At 32.8% G+C, this 19885-nt stretch overlaps 1 protein-coding gene across 1 annotated transcript; it reads left to right on the forward strand.

The window, feature by feature from the left end:
- Window positions 1–1067: 1067 nt before the first annotated feature.
- Window positions 1068–17869, forward strand: LOC131052414 (uncharacterized). The gene is made up of 8 exons (XM_057987082.2): window positions 1068–1127; window positions 1227–1295; window positions 1388–1450; window positions 1782–1832; window positions 15120–15224; window positions 15319–15445; window positions 15581–15710; window positions 17026–17869. The coding sequence occupies exons 1-8, from the start codon at window positions 1068–1070 to the stop codon at window positions 17789–17791; spliced, it is 1371 nt and encodes a 456-aa protein (XP_057843065.2). The 3' UTR covers window positions 17792–17869.
- The last annotated feature ends 2016 nt before the right edge of the window (window positions 17870–19885 follow it).

A 19885-nucleotide genomic window follows, 5' to 3' on the forward strand; every position in this document is an offset into this window, starting at 1 on the left:
TGTCTCCTCAAGCATTTATTGCTTTGACCATGGTTATCCCTTTTACCTTTGCACAAGAGTTTATCCATTGGATAAAAGCATTATTCTTTGAATAATGAATTTATTCACTCAACCCAACCTTGACCTTAACTCCCAAGTTAACTCTCAGGCCATGTCAAGCATTTAATGCTTCTTCCTTCTCCTCTCAACCCATCTCATGTTGACACTTGTCATCCTGAGATTGGGTTGAAAGCCCTCACATGGATTGAATGATACCCTTGTTGAGATTACTCAATCTCAACCATCCATTGCTCCATTTTTCCTATAAATAGAGCTCACATTCCTCATTTTCAAATCCTCAAGCTTTCTCAATCCTCAAGCATTTAGCATTCATAATCCAAATCCTGAAAACTTGTATGCATTTAATCTATAGTGAATTTTAGAGAGAGCATTTAGTATAAATCACATATATTGTCATTATTGGACTAAAATAAATTTTAGTTAATTTCATAATATGTCTAATTAGTTTGTTTTACACTTGCATAGCATAGTTAAAACATTTCAATCTTGAACCTCCATAAGCATCCATAGTGCAAAAAGTTGTTGAGAGCTAAACTAATTTGGAACTTGGAGAGGAGAGGAACAAAGGAGAAGGAGCTAAGAGCATAATAAAAAGCATTTGGAGATGTCTTGTGGTATTTACTTCCATAGTTAAATCCTTTATCATATTTTTAGTTTCTCTTTTGATATGTCTGCTTAGATTAGTTTTTGGTTGAATAACACTAACCTTTGATCCTTGTTTCTTGTTGTTTTTGTGTGTTATACAACCACAAGCTTTAATCTAACCCTTGCCCCATTTCACAGAGCATAACCTTCCATTGTGAATGATATTTTTGAGGTTGAAACTGTAGACTCCATTAGCTCACTCACTCAGACCCTTATACAATATGTCAAGCCTCTAGTAGAGGGTGATGTGGGTGATTCTTCTAGGCATCAAGTTCCAGCTCATTTTTTTTTTATCTTGTGGTTCTCTTTGCACTTCTGATCGTAATAGTAGTGAGCATGCACATGCATGAGATGAGTTTACCATGGAGAACATTGGCATGACAAAATCCTTGCTGAATGAAACATTTGGCATTGATACCAAGGTGAATTTCATTATAAGTTCATTTCATTCTTTTTATTAAATTTTATATATAAATTTAATAACATATCTAAATTAGTAAATGATTATGATAATAAATTAGGTTCAAAGTGTTGTCAATACTAGCAACATTCCTGTAACACCCTTTTTCATGAGTTCGTTGACTCCACAGGTATACAACGAGTGAAGAAATATAATTATTATATGTGAATAGTTGAACATTATGTGAATGATTTCTAATTACTCATTTTTGATGTTAAATAGTTTGATGTTGGAGCTTCAACATCAACACCACATAATGTAGCTCATCGTCAGTCTTTCACCCAGGTAAGCAATTTATTCTTTAATGTTGTCATTAAATAATATAGATAGTTTTGGTGATTGATCAATATTCTTTGTTTAATTTTCAAATGTTGACATCTGAGACTCCTCCTGCTACTTGCACAACAATGGAGCGTGGTGTTGTTGCAACAACTTGTATTTAGTTTAATTTATATTGTGATGCCTATAGGAGGGGCTTGCCACTCCAGATCATGAATGTGTGCATGTTGTGGATGAACATCATGATTATTTGTATTCGATAAGTTACTATTCTATTATATGTCATTCTAAAATTCAATTTTCTTATATGTTAATATCATTATTTTCATTTTATTAGGTGGAGTTACAAAAAAGTTTGGAGAGAAGGTCGAGTGGGCACACTCGAAAGGTACCCGCGTCATATGCATCTCCATCCACCCGAAAGCCAAAGATATCTCGTGATCTATTTCCTTGCCCTAGAGGGAAATGACTAGATCAAGGTCCTATCTTGTATGCCTATATGGCAATTTTGAACACATGTTTTGTATTACGAATACATGATATTCTATGTCCCTATGGCTTTTGGCAAGCCTATTTGACTTTATTAGATATTATGTTGTATGTCTATATGGCAATTTTGAACATATATTTTGTTTTACGAATACATGACATTCTATGTCCATATGGCTTTTGGCAAGCCTATTTGACTTTATTGGATATTATATTGTATGCCTATATGGCAATTTTGAACATATGTTTTGTATTACGAATACGTGACATTCTATGCCCATATGGCTTTTGGCAAGCCTATTTGACTTTATTGGATATATTTGATACTAGATTATTGGTATATAATGTTGTATGGATTTTTAGCTTTCTGGTTAATGCAAATCATTTATCATGGTTATCCATAATTGCAGTACAAATGATTAAATGAATAATTGCACAAAGTTGATTGTTAATTAAGCTTTGAACCTAAATATGAGTCTCTAATCCAAGAAACAAGCTTATAGCGATCAACACAAATTCAATTGTTATAGTCCAAATCATTGTAGAGGCATTCTATAACATTCACATTAATACAAACCACAATTTAATAGTAAATTTTTAATTTCATACAGGTTTGACGGATTTCATATTCAAATCAACCTAGTCATGGGACTGAAACAGAAATTAATAATATATAAGGGAAACACGAAAAGAACCAAAATTAAACAATGTAACACACCATTGTACCAATACCCATTCTAAAAAAAATGCATAGCACATACAATTCTATTAATCTAATGCATACCCTAATAGAGCTACTTTAAATGACTCTCAATAATTAATAACACTTCAATGAAACCCAATCAAGCTCCCAATTTAATACTTGCTTGAATTATAAACCTTATATGTAAGGACATCAATACGTCAAATAGGAAATCATTGTATTTATCATTAATTATTCAACACAAAAAAAATTCAAAATATCTGATAGGTTCATCTCGCCGACACTGAGGGTAGGTTGAGTACTTTGATCATTGTCATATAGCTCAATAATAGACATCAACGAGAAATAAAAGATATACATGTGACCTCACATTTCCTACAACCTAGTATATATATACCTTTTTCATGAGTAGTACTTAGGTTATACCCAATATAGATAAAGAAGAGTTAATTTATTAAGTCAATCAAGTATATTATAATTAAGCCAAGCCACTAATAATTGTAACGACCAATAGAATAACTGTCGCAATGACCAAATGGATCTGAGTTTTTAAAATATGAGAGAGGTTCTTGTATAGTGTCTTACAACATGACCGCATAGGATCAGATGACTCATTAGTATATCTCACGGGCATTAAGATATGCGTCACCGAAGTTTGACTACTTTTTAAAATTTGAGCACTTAAGCGAGATGGCTAGTAGGGTGTGGCCTGAATCGATCAAACGAGTGGGAGAGCGAAATGAAGTCATGCATAGTGTAAACTCGACCACATGGACATGTACGAGCAAAGGATTCGGTGCCACAATGAGTGGATTGAAAGTTAGGCATTGTGCAACTTTTCATCATACTCATCTGACACTTTTTGAGGCATCTGAGAAATTGTTGGTATGGGCAAATCGATCTGGTTATTCAAAAACCAAGAGAGGTTCTTGTATAGCTCATCGTAACACGACCCCGTAGGATCAAACAACTCATTAGTATGTCTCACGAGTGTCGGGAAATGCATCGTTGAAGTTTGAAAACTTTTCGTGATTTGAGCGCTTAAGCGAGATGGCCAATAGGGTGTGGCCCGGATCAATCGGACAAATTGGAGAGTGAAAAGAAGGCATGCATAGGGTAAATCCGGTGACACGGATGCATACAAGTTGGTGGTTCGATGCCACGACAAGCAGATTGAAAGTTAGGGTGTTGTGCAACTATTCATTGAACTCATCTGACACTTTTTTGTCACCACCGAGAAAGTGTTGCCACTGGCAATTGGATCCGAGTCTACCAAAACTAAGAGAGGTTTTTGTAGTGTCGTAACACAACCCTGTAGGTTCAAATGGCTCATTCATAGGATCACACTCCACTCTCCCCTTCACCAAGCACTTATGGCTGCCCATTCACAAATTAGAGGAATAAATTCAAAATTTTAAGGCTCCAAAATGTCCAATGAATGCTTCAACCTTTCTTCGGTGTGGGAATTTATTCTGTCATTACTTTGGCAATAGCAATTAAAAAATGTAATTGTTATAATTTTATATAGATTTACCCAATTTTTAAATAAATTTGCGAAGTTGGAGGAGAGAAAATCAAGAATGAAACTCTGCCTACAAGACCAAAAACAAGCACAAAAAAAAAAATGAAAGATCAGTTTTTAGGTGTGTAGGATTGCCCATGCACCCAAATGGTTCTACATCAAACACATTGGCTAAGAAAGAATGTTTCATGAGTCAGAATGCTTCTACAAGGAGTGATACACCTAACACTCTTTCTTGGACTTGTTCATGTGTATTGTTTGTCTTTCAATGTTTAGATTAATTATCCCTACTTCAAACCAATACAAAGAGGAAGCTTTTCTATCTTAACTCTTAGAATTCTACTTTTGTATGACTCACAAATTGTTCAATAACAAAATTTGTACCCTTGAATCAAACTTGGTCTTTAAGAAAAATTATAATCTGTAATGTATGGAAAATTAGAAATTGGGGTTTCACTATATAAATCCACTAAATAGCCCAATTAACCAAATTACATTGAAAGAGGGTTGAACCCAATAGATCTAGGCTCAATCCCAATGGGGAAAGGTCTGCGATTCTAATTGGATTCAACTGGTTAGGGCTGACTATCCTCTTTCTTTATTGAATTGCAATGTAATAATGAAATTAGAGTAAAATGAGGGATTATTGAAGTAATCTAACAGAAAAAGTAAGCTATAGATGTCCCACAAAGCCACCAACTAAGATCTAGGCAAAATAAGATGTTTAGAACTTGTTCTCAAAATTTTGGCCTAATTTTCAGGACTAGGTAGCACTGATAGGGAGAATCTCTCAAAAGAGTTGCAATTTGGTTTATAGATTAGGAAAAGGTGTTATTGTGGGCTTTCTTGTTTTTTTATGCCCTTCTCTCCATGTGTGAATCTATCCCAACACCCAAACTCCTTTGTAGATCTCTCTACCAACTCAATTGCTCAAATTACTCAAATCCAAGGTTAGAACTCACATGAGTAAGTTCAACCTCCAACATGCCTAATTCAATGCTCTTCACTTGCAGGGGTCTAAGAAGGATCTAACATGGTTTTCCAACTCCTTCCATGCTGATTTGGTGTCTACTCCCATTCATTCTCCTATTGTTTCATAGATCCTATAATTAAGGACTTGTAGCCCTATGAGCCCCTTTTAGCCCTCTTTTTATGGTTTTTTCTCTTTGGTTCTAAAAATTGTCAAAGGACCCCATAGAATATTTGCAGATATGAATACCCATTTGGAAACCCTTTAATATTTTTGAGGTTAGGTGGTTTGTTTTGTCAGTATAGGGACTATCCCAAAAATGACACTTTTCAAGGGTTTAGGACTTGTGAGCATTCACCAATGGGTTTATATGTCTCAACACCCTGTCAAGATTCCACACTTACACTGAGGCTCTGTCTAGCATCCACCCTCAACACAAAATACTTAGCATTATTTAATTTTTCCACCACTGCAAGGAATAAGGTATTGTGCAGTCATGTTCCCTAGTCGGGCTATGGCAGAGCACGCCTAGGGCATGATCTTAAAATTAGCAAATACAACTTCCTGGTCACAAAAATTGATAATTACACTGTACATAAACTCCATAGCTATAATCCCAAAGGCCATTGGGAACCCACAGTGGGAAATCAAGATGGAGTCATTTTGGGGGGCCTAAACCCTTGCACAGACTGAGAACAGTGAAGACAAACACATGGACATGAAAAACCCTAATCACACACACATTCTTGCATGAAGATTGATGTAAATTTCCTCCACAATGCTTGAATGATGGATATGTAGCCTTGACTCTCTAAAGATGTTTGATGATAAATGCTTCATGAATGCATGAATACTTTAGCTGGCTCATGTGAATGATCAAATGAATTGATAGAATTTCTTTATATAGGTTTTCCTAAGTAGATTACTAATTAGGCTAACCTTCAATAGTCATGTGTAGCCCCAAGAATCCAATGCTATCAGGGAGATATAGCACCTACCCCATTTCAAATTAGGGCCCATTTGAGAGGGACTGGGATATTTTTGGGTGCCCTGGTCCAGATCAAGGCGTCCCATGCCATATTCCTTCTACAAATAGGACCAAAATAAGCATACATGAGGGAGGGTATCCCACAGTAGGACTCACCAATGGGTGTATATGACATCAAAGTTGGATAATAGGGTCTGAACAGACCTCTAGAGAGAGAGGATGAGGATAGGACACGCTAAAGTGGGAGCACAAACATGAGCTATAAATTGGACTAATGACAATTTACAATGCTACATAATTATACTCCATCCTCACCCAGAGTCACCACTTTGGTCCAACATAAACCAAGGTATTAACAAGAGAAACCCATCATTCAAATTAATTTTAGAACTTCCAACCCATGGTCAACTATTCTTAGGTTTACTCCACCATTGTTAGTTTAGCTCGATTCAACTTCAAACATTTAAGTCAACCCAACCTTAGTTCAACATGACCTTGGATCATCAAACCTACGTTTACTCCACCATAATTAGTTCAATTATGTCAACTTTAACTCAAGGTCAAACAAACCTTGGTTAAACTTAGACATAATCTATTTAACCATATAGGTTAACTCAACATTTGTTTAATTATAAATCTACTATAATTTAATTCAACTTAATTTAAATCAATCAAAGTTTAGTTCAATCATATATTAACTCAACCCTAGGTTCACTCAACCCAAGTTAACATGATCTTAGTTTAACTCAATTTGCAGATTAACTCAACCTTAGTTTATCTCAATAATAGATTAACTCAACTTTAATTTAACTCAAGAAAAGCTATGTAAATCCAAGATCAACTCATCCTAAGTTTATCTCAATCGTAGGTTAACTTGACCTAAGTTTAAAGTATCCCTAGGTTAACTCAACTTTAGTTTAGCTCAACCACAAATTAACTCAACCTTGTTTACCTCAACCCAAGCTTGGCTCAACCATAAGAACTAACTTAGCCCATGTGTCTAGTTCAATCTTAGTTTACCTTAGCCATAGTCCATTAAACCTATATTCACATTTGGACACTAGATTCACAGTTGATCATAATTATAATCAACCCAAGTCTAACATTACTATAGTGTAAAATATCATGTAACTTCCACACTCAGGTTAGATTCTTCCTACATCTAGGTAACATCCAACCTTAGCCATATCACTATTTTACGCTCATGGTATGACGATCCCATATCCAAATCATAAGTCCAACACTTAATCATAAAAATTCATCCCTTGTGAATTAAGTTCATATGTAACAATTCATATCTCATCCATTATAACAAAACACTCACTTTCAACCAAATTTTTAGTGTATATTTTATCATTGGTTGATCAAATTTTGTGTCTGACAATTTTTAACATGTAATATTTTACCATATATAAGAAATTATGTTCATCCATGAAAAGTAAGTCTAAACTTTGTATCTCACTATTTCTTACATGTAGCCAAACAATGTACCATAAAATTAATAACTATAAACACTCTTGTGTGCTGCCCCAAGACTATGATGATGATAAACATAGAGAATATGGAAATTGCTTCAAGAACTTACATTGAAATACATATATATCACATCCTTTAAGAACCAATTTATAATGAAGAGCTTGATTTCCAAGTGATTTTGAACTTGACCAATTAACAACACAAGGACACTCTCCTACAAATACTAATGAATTCCATCAAGCACTTGAAAATGATGGTACTTGTGAGACTTATTAGAATTAAAAAAGAATGAATAAGGGGATAGTCTTTGGTAAAATTTCCCATTATTAGTCTCATGTAAGCCTTATAAATACATCAACCATATTTTTTATGTCGTCCTCAACACATCTAAATTTAATTTCAATCATCCAAATCTTTGGTCAATAAAATATTAAAGGATATGAAGGATACCCTTATAAAATTTCATTTGGGTTCACCTTAGACTAAAGGATATAAGTTCAAATAACTATATTAATGTCCCTATCCTTTTTAAATTTCAATCACACAAGTACTTTTTCCTTTACAGTTTGAAATACCCAAATTTGATAAATCAAAGGAAACGAAAATGCAACGAGTCACATTTGTAAATTTGCATCATTTACCATGATTTTTCTTACAATAATGATTATTTGCATTTCCTTTTTCCTTGTAGCATTAGGGGACAAGATTTGGATTGATTTACTTGTCTACCAAAAGGAATAAAAAATGTATTTCCCAAACTCAAAGAGTGGATTATTAAAAACTTTTCATACAATTTATCAAAAATAAATATATAATTATTGATCTTTTCAATGATCAGTAAAAAAAAAGTGTTCAAATTGAAAAGGTAATAATTTCAAAGGGTTATTCAAAGTTTTACCAAGGATCAAGACAACAAAAAAAACTAAAATGAGAAGCCTAATTTCTTTGTAAAAGCTACAAACATAGTCAACAATGATTTAATAACTTTAAAGCAAAGATATATAAAAAAAAACTAAAAATATAAATAATCTTAAACATCAATAGATAAAGTGGTTTGAACCCTTGAATAATATATTCAAGAAACTCTTACAAGAGAACATGATCAACTTCCCACTTACAAAGTTTTATGATGATAAAAACAAAAAATTGTGTGATATAAACACCATGAATATTCTAAATGCCATTGATTCAATAGCCATACAACTAATAAATGTCTAAAACTTAAATATTATGCATCCAAGATTTGAAAGGTGAAGGTTACATTGAAGTCAAAAGGCACCATCATCTTCACCTAATAGTATATATTTATTTTGTTATGGATGGCTACGAAATCTTTATTTATTCAATTATTTCTATATATTGAAATGGAGAAAAATAAATTAGATACTCGTGTATACAAATCAATTTATGCAAATTAGTTTTCTTTAATAAAATTCTTAACAAAAGAAATTATGAAAATACCCATACAGATTAGAAAATGACCCCTGCCTTGTGATGCAAGAGTTAATATACATAAATCTAGAAGCATAAAAAAATACCAAAAATATATTTTGGTATCTATTTTTTTTTTTTTAAATCACTTTTTCTAGGAGACAAAAAAGGATTCAGATTTATTAATCAAGAGAAATAAAGAGAATAAAATAATATTTCTAGCTATCCATAGCTATCATTGCAAGGAAAAATAGGAGACAAAAAAGTCTCCCACAAAAATGTCAACTCCAATAATATAGGACTCTAGAAAAATTCAAGAAAGAAGTACAAAGATTGTCCCACATCATTCTAAATTATCTATGTAAAAATTAAGAAAATGATCAAGAGAAAGAGAACCCCGATCACAAATATTTCATCCTCTGAAAGTATTTGAAAGTTGTTTAGCTAAAAAACCAACACTTGCATTCCATTCTCGAGGGATATGAACAAAAGATATGGAGTTCAAGTATTGAGATAAGTCAAGAGTTTGTGCAGTAAGAGAAGTCATGTGCCAGAAAGATCTCTCAAAATTCTTGTTAATCAAAAGAGAAACTAAAATCATAGAATTCATCTCACTGATGACATCTTCAACCTAGTACCAACTCTATTAGCTACAAACAAAGAATTGCATAAAACCATAATTATCATTACCAATCCCTCCAATCCTAGTTGGACTAGGATTGCCCCTAAAGGAACCATCAATGTTAAATTTGAAAACATTAGGAGGAGGAGGCTAATGGCCATCTATGTTAACTTATTGAGAAGGAACATAAGGATAAGGACAAGTCTACAACTTAGAAGTAGAAGAAATAAGAAAAATACCCTTACCCAACAGTTCGACAAAGGTGAGACAGCAACATCAAGCGTCAAATAAAAAGAAAATTTAGTAGTAAGAGTTTTGTGAAGTGAAGTTAACATCTTATGCCAAACATACTCAATGAGGTTATGATGACCCTAGAAAATATAATGGTTCCTCTCTAACAAGACTTTCTACAGAAGAAAAGTGGGACCAATATCCCAAACTACCAAAAAAAAAGTAGTGGGAGGAGCATGATCCAATTTATCCTATAAATCAAACAAGGAAGTAGCATGAGAAAACATATGAATCCAACACCACCACCATTTAGCCCAAAAACCCAAAGAAAAAGGGCATTGAAAGAAAATTTGAGAAGCATCCTCCTCATGAAGCCCAACAATAACAAACTTTTAAGGTCCTTGGAAACCTCTTTTTTTTTAGATTATCCTAGGTAAGACATTTATTTTAGCTAAGAATCCAAACAAGTGAGTTATTTTTGGTCCAAGAAAGCTTATTCCAAATTATTTTCCACTAAGGGAAATCCTCCAAACCATTCTTTTTGGCATCTAAAAATTGATAGCCACTTCTAACAAAACATAGACTCCTTTAAGATCAAAATCCCAAGCCAAGGTATCATGCTTAAATAAGGAAGAATAATGTTGATCAACTAGAATAGAAGAAAGAGTTTCCCACAATTCATAACCCCTACCCAAAGGCCTTCTACTCATATCTTTCCACTAAAGAGAGAAATATTCCCCCTTTGATGGCATTCCTTGAAGTCAACAACTTTCTACCATCTAGCATCTATGAAATAATTACTCAAATGGTGGAGATCGAGAAAGGAGGAGAGGATCATATAGTGAAGACCCAAAATTTCGTCCAAAATAGAGTTGTACATCACCATAATTCACAATCCAAAAAAGACCATGTTTAACAAGGGAGAAACCTTTCTTTAGAGTATTCTATATCAGAGAACCTTTACTTATCAAGTCAAATGTGGGACCATCTTGAGAGCCAACTCTGTGAAGATATTTATTATTAATTATATTTTTTCAAGGTTGACTTTGTTGAGTACATCATCACCAAAAAATTAGAAGCTAAAGCTTGACTAATAATCTTAATTTGCCTAAAGCCTAGACCACCATACTGTTTAGGTCAACAAACTTTTTCTTAGCTCACAAGATTACATTTTTTAATATCTAAATTTATAGCCCATAAAAATTTTCTAGAGAGAGAATCAAACTTAGGTTTAAGAAACTCTTGGGATTAGAAAGAACCATAAATTCATAATTAGAAAGGGGTTTCAAAAAATATTTTAGAAGTGTCATACAACCAACAAAAGAGGACCAATAAAAATTCTAATGGTTGAATTTCATCCTGAAATGATTAAGAAAATTCTTCCAATAGACAAGATTAGTAGATCTAGTTGACAAAGGGATCCCCAAATATTCCAGAGGGAGTTGGCCTATACGGAAACATAGGATAGAAGAAATCCTAAGTTGAATGGGAATAGGAGTATTGAAGAAAAAATATTTGACTTATCTTCATTAATTTTTAGACCTAAGGCTAACATATACAAATTTTAATTTTTATGAAATGAATGGCTTCCTAATCTTTAGCAACACCTATAAGGGAAGTATCATCAAAAAATTGAAGATGCGAAAAAGGACAACCCTAGCCACCTTCTACCCCTATATCAAACCATTAACTATTTGATGATTGATCAACCTTCACAACCCTTCAACCATAAAAATAAAAAGATAAGAGGACAAAAGATCACCCTGATGAATCCCTTGAATAGAGAAGAAAGAATGTTATTTATAAGAATAAAGAAATAAGAGGATTCCACACAAATCATGACCCAATTAATCCAATCAAAGAAAAAACAAAGGAAGAGCTCGGATATTCTTCTAAAAAGACCATCTAATCATATCATAAGCCTTAGACATATCCAGCTTAATAAACATAGCTTCTTCCTTAGAATAATCTATAAAATGAAGAGCTTCAATTGTTATTACAACCCCATCTAGAATTTGATGCCCTTTAACAAAATATCCTTGCTCAAATGATATAAGGTTGTCAAGAATCTTCTTAACATGATTAAACCAATGGTTGTAGTAATAATTTTATAGGTGAGATTACACAAAGCAATTATGCAGAAAGAGCTATATAAACAATTAGCATTAGGTTTCTTTGGAATTAAAGCCAATAAAGTTGTATTTGTGGATTTAAGCTTCTTATTATTAGTTTGGGACTTGTGAATAACCTCTAATAAATCATATTTAAGAAGATCCCACAACTCTTGAAACAACTTAATAAGAAATCCATCAAGACTAGGAGCTTTATCATTTTTTATTCCAAAAACAATTGTGTGGAATTATTCAATGTTATTTGGGGCCATCAACGTCTCATTCATTTTCATTGAGATGAGAGAATGAATATAGTCTAAGATAACTCTTTCTTCCATCACAGAGGTAAAGACCATTTTCAAAAAAAAGGGAATAAAATAAATGAACTAGAATCTTGATTGATTGCATCAAATGAAGTCAACTTCTCACCTTGTGAAGAGATGATAGAAGAAATAACATTACCACAATGCTTATCCTTAAAAGAGTTATTAAAGAAGGAATTATTTTGTTCACCTTCCTATAGCCAAGTAATTCTAGATTTATGTTTCAAAAAAAGATTCCTCACAAAGTTCCCATTCATGGAGCTATTTGGATAAAGAAGAATCTTCTTGAAGAGGGTCTATGGTCATACCACATTTCCTAATAAGAAAAGTAATATCATTAAGCCTATCTTGAACAAGTTTCTTTTGCCAAAATAAATTATGAAATCCAAATTTGTTCCATTTTTAAGTTGGAGTTTTATAAATTGGAGCCACTTAGAAAAATAGTACATATCAGTACCAAAGGAAGTTCTCCCCATAATCCACCATTGTAGCATTTTCTCATATAGAGTTTGATCCCGAAGCCACATTAATTGAAACTTGAAAGCATATTTTTTCTTAGTAGAAAAGAGATAAGAAATGAATTTAATAGGCCAATGATCTGAGCCACGTCACTCCAAATTTTCAAAAGTTGTTACCCAAGATTGTCAATCCAAGAAGAAGAGACCAGAAATCTATCCAATCTTTTTTATTTAGATTCCAACCCACATCTATAATTATTGCATGTGAAAGAACCTCCACTAAGCTTACATCCACAAGATTGCAAAAATATATATTATTCTTGAAATAGAGTAGAAGATTTACCCATTTGACTAAGAACCCCCAACTTATCTTAAAAAGAAAGAATAGCATTGAAGTCCCCAACCAAAATCCATGGAGTAGAGGTAAACAAGGATTGAACAAAATGGATATGAGACCACAACCCAACATTAACTTCAAACTCTATTGAAGAGTAAATATTAGAAAGGAGAATGACATCACTAGAAGGAAAACGAGTACCCAGCAAGGATAAAGAGTGTTTAGAAGCAATCCAATACATATGAGTAAGTTGAAGCAGATCCACGAGACAAGCCACTCCTCCTGTAGAACCTTTAGCTCCAATACATTGGCATCAACTACCTTTCCACGGGGTAGAAGAAATAGATTGCATCACATTCACAAAAAGTTTAGCTTCCCGAAGGAACAAGATAACTAGCTTGTGAATTGTAATAAGATTTTGAACAACTTTCTGACAAGGGCACTATCCAAACCCCTAGTATTCTATGAGAGGAATATCATCATTAAGACATAGTGAAATGTGAGTCCAAAGGATGGATAATGCTCAATTCCATCAAGGTTTCACCTACCAACTTCACTTTCTCTTGTGTACTTTTCTTGCCAACTTGACTACCTTTCTTCAATGTGGCTTTTTTGAGATTCTTTTGTTGAAGACACAGAAGAGAAGGAGAACATTTTTTTACTTTCTCATTTGTATTAACAATCATAGAGACATTTGGCAAGATATAATCAAGACCTCCAAAGGACGCAATTGCTATTGGAAAAACCAAAGTATAAAGGAACAATAAATTAATCATTTTTTGAATAATTAAATGACCACAACACAAACAAAATTATATAATAAAAAAGATGATAGCCAAATTCTTGAATAAACTCACTCAATTACTAATATGTAATTGCTCAATTATTGAAATAGCGTTTTATGTTTGGAATTATTATTGTTTCAAAGTGTGCCAATTTGGTTTGTTGTATATAATTGAAACTTAAACAAGCTAACATTCTAGGATAAAAGCTATAAAATATATATTAAACTATCAATTTCCATATTAAATATTGTTATTTTATTAAAGAACAAAGTTGAAAACTTTTGTAAGAGAAACTCTCTATAGTCCTCGTGCTCTTATTGTTGCTATAGTTGACGTCATCATGTCAGAATCTTACACTGCCTCTGCTTTTAGGATGCGTCTATTCTGGTTTCAAAATGGCAGTACGGATTCACTAACACGCGTGTTTGTTGCGTGTTTTACACCATCGATTTTGCAATAAACGATTGCAATTGACTAACCTGTCGCTAACATGCTGTACGAAAGATCTGTTTTAGAATCCGAATAGCTTCAGCCCTGCTTTTATAACACTGCAACGACTGTGTTACTTCACACCACGAGAGCCATTGCAGTTTGATCTATTGACCAGTGACTGACACCAATCTAATCTTCAGCCCACTGAAAGTTTCTGAATCGTGATAGAACTTCTTTATGTATATAAAACAAAATATGGAAGACAATCTGAAAAGAAAGCTCTGTTTGTGATCCTTTCACCGTAAGTCTTTCCTCTAAGCTGAGTGGCAGTCTACTCTCAAGTATTCTGGTCGACATTAAATATAATAATACGTACCTTACGTTCAATAAATGCATGAAAACATATATAGCATGTAAATCTCAAAACATTGAAAGTCGTTTAAAATATTGGAAATTACAGTGTGCTAGCCATTGTCATTGACAGACTCCATTTAAAGCTCATTGACAGAAGTTCATCACGTTAACAAACTCAGTGCCAGCTACCCATCTGCCCAAAAATTAATATTTTGTACATTCAGTGGCCTGTTTTTTGGGTGGGTTATTTTGACCTCAGGTCATTAAAATCTTTTATTCATTTATTTTTTGAGTGTGTTATTTATGAGTTTTATAAACTATTTCGATCACATGAATGTTATTTATTCTTAAGATGTGCTATTCGTGAGTCCCACAGACTACTTAGACTACATGAACATTATTAAAATCTTTCATTCATTTAGTTAAGACATGTTACAGTTTAGTTTTTGGGTAGATCACTGGCATTTGACAGCGACCGTACAGCACAATCTAGTAATAGATTCCATGGAAAGAAACAGTTCACAAAGGCAGCACATGGAAGCCTCAAGGTCACCACAATTCCCTATAAGTTTGTAGCAGACATTTTGAAATTTGAGATTAGCCAAGTGAAGAAGACTACAGTTAATGCTTGTGTTTGTCTAGCCAGATATATTGATGGGTGAGAGGAGGAGTAATAGAGGCCTGTGGAGACCTGAAGAGGATGTTTTACTAATTAAATACATACAGGCTCATGGTGAAGGGCACTGGCGGACATTGCCCCAGAGAGCAGGTATGGATTAATTATCATGTCAAAATTAATTATTAACATATTGTTAACTTTAATTGCTTCTGAATTGGATTGATAATTTTTTTAAAGTATCATAAGATTCTGTTCTAATTTGTGAATCTTGTCTGGACATTTCAGGTCTGCAACGCTGTGGAAAAGGTTGCAGACTGAGGTGGAAGAATTACCTGCGTCCTAATGTGAAACGAGGTAACATTTCCTTAGAAGAAGAAGAGCTCATTATCAGATTGCATAAGCTCCTTGGCAATAGGTATGCTCTTGGGCTCAATGTCAACTTGAAATCTGTGTTCACAAGAACTACCAACTTGCTAATCTGTCTGTACTTTGAAGGACCTGCAAAATGAATGATAGAAGTTTTACTTTCAAAGCTAATTTAGAGAAAAGGAAATGTTTAAGGGCATGAGCATGTTTATATTAGAATAAGGTGGAAGAATTTAAATGTTTATGAGGTTAAAATTAATCTATGAGACAGTGGTTAAAATTCTTATATGGAATAGAGTTTGATTAGTTTTTTCATAATTATATAGAAGTTTTACCTTCAAAGTTCATGGAAATTTTTAAGAGTAGTATGTTTATTTATTCAGTGTGAATGTGAAGGGTATATGACAAAATTCATGTTGCAGGTACTTTTTTCTACAATACAGAGAGAAAAATAAATAAATAAAAATAGAATAGAAAAAATTTAATATTCATTAAGTTCAATTTTATGAAATAACACAGACCGTTATTGTTAAAGATTAATCGATTTCCTATTAATCAAATAACTATTTGTTAATTTTTGTAAATGAAAAACTACTGTTCAACTAAAGACTCACATTTCCAGTCTATTTTATTGGTTTGAATATTTTTAAATTAGAATATATGAACATTATTCTTCATTGTATTTTAGAATATAGATCATATGAATCATAAAAAAAAACTTTCAATATCTTTGTCCTCAACTGAAATCGAATATATTGATGCAATATTAGCTTTCTGTCAAGGAATATGATTGTTGGTTTTTCGATTCTCAAGGAGTTGTTGGTGACCCTTGGAATCCCTTGGACTACTAAATGTTGGATTTTCGAATTGAATACAATACTTTTTGGCTTGCTTCAATTCTGTATTATCTTGTTCATCCACAACACCGCAGGTTCTCACTTAGATGTTGTCGTCCAAATCCATAATTCGGATCAACAAAACATATTGATATACAATATCATTTTATCAAAAATCTGTAACTGAGAAACAGGTTGAATTAAAATTTTGCAAAACCAGTGATAAAACTTGCAGATATACTCACCAAGGCAGTTTCAAAAGAAAATTTTGCAAAGTTGAGATAAAAAATGGGTGTTCAATCATTAAACATTAAGGGGGGAGATTAAAGATAGTAATGCTTAATGGATCCATATCAACTGGTCTTCTGTAAAATCAACAAATATTATTCTTCAACGTATTTCAGATCATATTTAATAATCTATCATCATATGAACAAAGAAGAGAAGAGGAAAGTCCCTTACATGATCTAATCAATAAATATGTTCCAATGAAATTGTTTTGCTGTGTTTTTTATTTTGTGAGTGCAGATGGTCTCTGATATCGGGAAGAGTGCCCGGTAGAACAGACACTGAAATCAAGAATTACTGGAACACTCATTTGAAAAAGAAACTGAATTGTAATAACCACCATTACAACACTGCTGCTTCTCAGGTGGTTCCCCCGAAGATCAATGCACAATTGGAATGTGGTAAACCAATGGCCTCCCTGATGGGTAATTCAAACTGCCAGAACTTATGTATCTGTGAAGGAGATCCCTCCAACAGCAATTTTTTCAATGGGAATGTCAGCCAGTGTAACTATACAGTGGATAATATAGTCCCTCAATATGATCCACATGAGATATATCTACTAAACAGAACCCATTTCAATACTATGGATTGTCAAGCTGATATTCAAAATCATGTAACATATGCATATGAAACCCATCCCCATAATGTAATGGATACAAGTATGGCAAGCTTTACGCAGTGCCCATTTGCAGAATACAATGAAAACAATCATGGGAACCAGTTGGATGGTGTAAGTCTTGTGTTGGGAGAAGCAGAAACTTCACTGCAACGACAAGAAGGTTTTCTTTGTGGTGAAAATGGGTTCACATTCCATGAAAAGCCAGTTCAACAGTACTCCTCAGGAGAATATGTTGATGGTTACAAGTATTTGCAAGAGCTTCCGAAGCTCACCTTAATGTATGACGACCTGCTGCCTACATTAGTAGATGAATCTACCAATGAAGTTGGTAATGGTATTCAAGTGGGCTGGAATGATAATTATTGGCCCTTGAAGCAGAATTGAAAACAGGCAGTGCACATCTGCAATTAGTTCTAAGTAGTAATAAGTTCCATATCCTCGGAGATATTGATCCCTCTGCATCATGACATTCAATGATTTCTAGTTTTTCAACCTACTAAAGGGCTTCATGATTTCTAGTATTTGAACCTTCTATAAAGGGCTTCACCAAATTAGTGCTTGATATGTATGTTAAACGGAATTTAATATAAATAAGCTAATTAGTACTTTGAGATTTAAGGCAAGAAAGTTATTCAGTGTAGGGGATGACTCCCCTTATCTAGAACATTCTAAGAAATCTTTTAGCATTTTAATGCTAAAATATAATGAATATTTAATGTTTTGTAATTTTTTGGTATTTTAAAATATAATAAATATTTAATATTTTTCAAAGTGTATGAGGTGATAGTATTTTAACAGCAAGCATTTTAGAAATTCAAATTATTGTGTTTTCTTGAAGGAGAATTTTAAACATGAGATGGGAAGTGTTTTTTCTTTTTCTTTTTTAATCAAGAGGAATTGATGAGTTAATTTATTTTATGTCAGAGTTATTTAACTATGTTGAGAGCTAAAATGAAATGTAATCTTATGATTTTAATCTTATGAATGTCTCAAATTCTTTGAGTTAATTTATTTTATGTTAGAATTATTTAACTATGTTGAGAGCTAAATGAAATGTTTATTTTTCATTAGAATTATTTAACTATATTGAGAGCTAAATGAAATGTAATCTTATGAATGTCTTAAATTCTTTTATTAAAGAGTAACATGTGATTTATTCACATAAAACTATAAAATAATTTTGTATTGAAAAAATAACTTTTAATGTCAATTCTAAAAATAAAAATAAAATAAAAAACTATCTAAATCATGTGGAGTTGTAGAGTTCTAAAGTGATATATTTTTTCAAATAAAATAAAAAACTAGTGATATATTTTTTCAAATAAAATAACCTTTTAATGTATATAAAGAACAACAATTCTAAAAATAAAAATAAAATAAAAAACTATCTAAATCATGCGGAGTTCTTGAGTTCTAAAGTGATATATTTTTTCAAATAAAATAAAAACTATTTTTTCAATGTGGAGTTCTAAAGTGATATATTTTTTCAAATAAAATAAAAAACTATCTAAATCTGAAAAAATATAAAAGACTATCTAAATCATGTGGAGTTCTAAAGTGATATATTTTTTCAAATAAATAAAATAATTATTTCAGTCCAAGGGTGCAATTATGTGGTGGTGGAGGGATGTGGAGTTCTAAAGTGGTGGAGGGATGTGGAGTTCTAAAGTGATTAATTTTTTTAAATAAATAAAATAATTATTTATGTGCAAGGGTGCAATTATGTGGTGGAGGGATCAACAATGATCACTTGATTATTAATGATTTTTACTTCAGTGATTTTCCCTCTATAGTAGATGGCTTTATAGAGCTAGCTCCTTTAAGTATAACAAATCTTCTCATGATGTTGGGTCCTCTCTTCTTGTTCATATTCTAGTGGCTCCTTTAAGTATAACAAATCTTCTCATGATGTTGGGTCCTCTCTTCTTGTTCATATTCTAGTGAGTCACATTTTTAAGGAGGTTTCTCATGTGGTTGTTGTAGCTCGTATCGATCCTTTGACTCATATTAGTAAGTTCTAGGTAGTTCTTGATGTTGCTACTTAGCTTTCATTTTCATTATTTCCATTAACGTGACACATATCTACTCTTGAAGTAGTTGATCATTAGTTGGTAGATTCTACTAGGTGTTCCTCTATCTATGTGGTGCCCATGGATGATCCCTTTGAGGAGGCATCCCTCCTCCTAAGTTGAAGATCTTAGAAGATAGCATTTCCTATATAACCTAGCTAATTCTTGATCTAGTTGCTTAGCTTCCATTTTTATTATTCCCACTACACCATCATCTTTGACGTGACACATATCTACTCTTGAAGTAGTTGATCATTAGTTGGTAGATTCTACTAGGTGCTCCTATATCTATGCTATGTGGTGCCCATGGATGATCCCTTTGAGGAGGCATCCATCCTCCTAAGTTGAATATCTTAGAAGATAGCATTCCTATATAATTGTTCAAAAGTGGAAAAAAGGTCTTCTCATA

This window comes from Cryptomeria japonica, chromosome 10 (genome assembly GCF_030272615.1).
Source record: "Cryptomeria japonica chromosome 10, Sugi_1.0, whole genome shotgun sequence".
Taxonomy (NCBI): domain Eukaryota; kingdom Viridiplantae; phylum Streptophyta; class Pinopsida; order Cupressales; family Cupressaceae; genus Cryptomeria; species Cryptomeria japonica.

Bases quoted from the DNA above. Each gene is read 5' to 3' on its own strand.
- LOC131052414 (XM_057987082.2), top strand. From the start codon at position 1,068: ATGGAGAACATTGGCATGACAAAATCCTTGCTGAATGAAACATTTGGC. The intron at 1,833-15,119 runs GTACCCGCGTCA...GTTACAGTTTAG, and splicing joins CGAGTGGGCACACTCGAAAG to TTTTTGGGTAGATCACTGGC. The intron at 15,225-15,318 runs GTCACCACAATT...GTGTTTGTCTAG, and splicing joins CAGCACATGGAAGCCTCAAG to CCAGATATATTGATGGGTGA.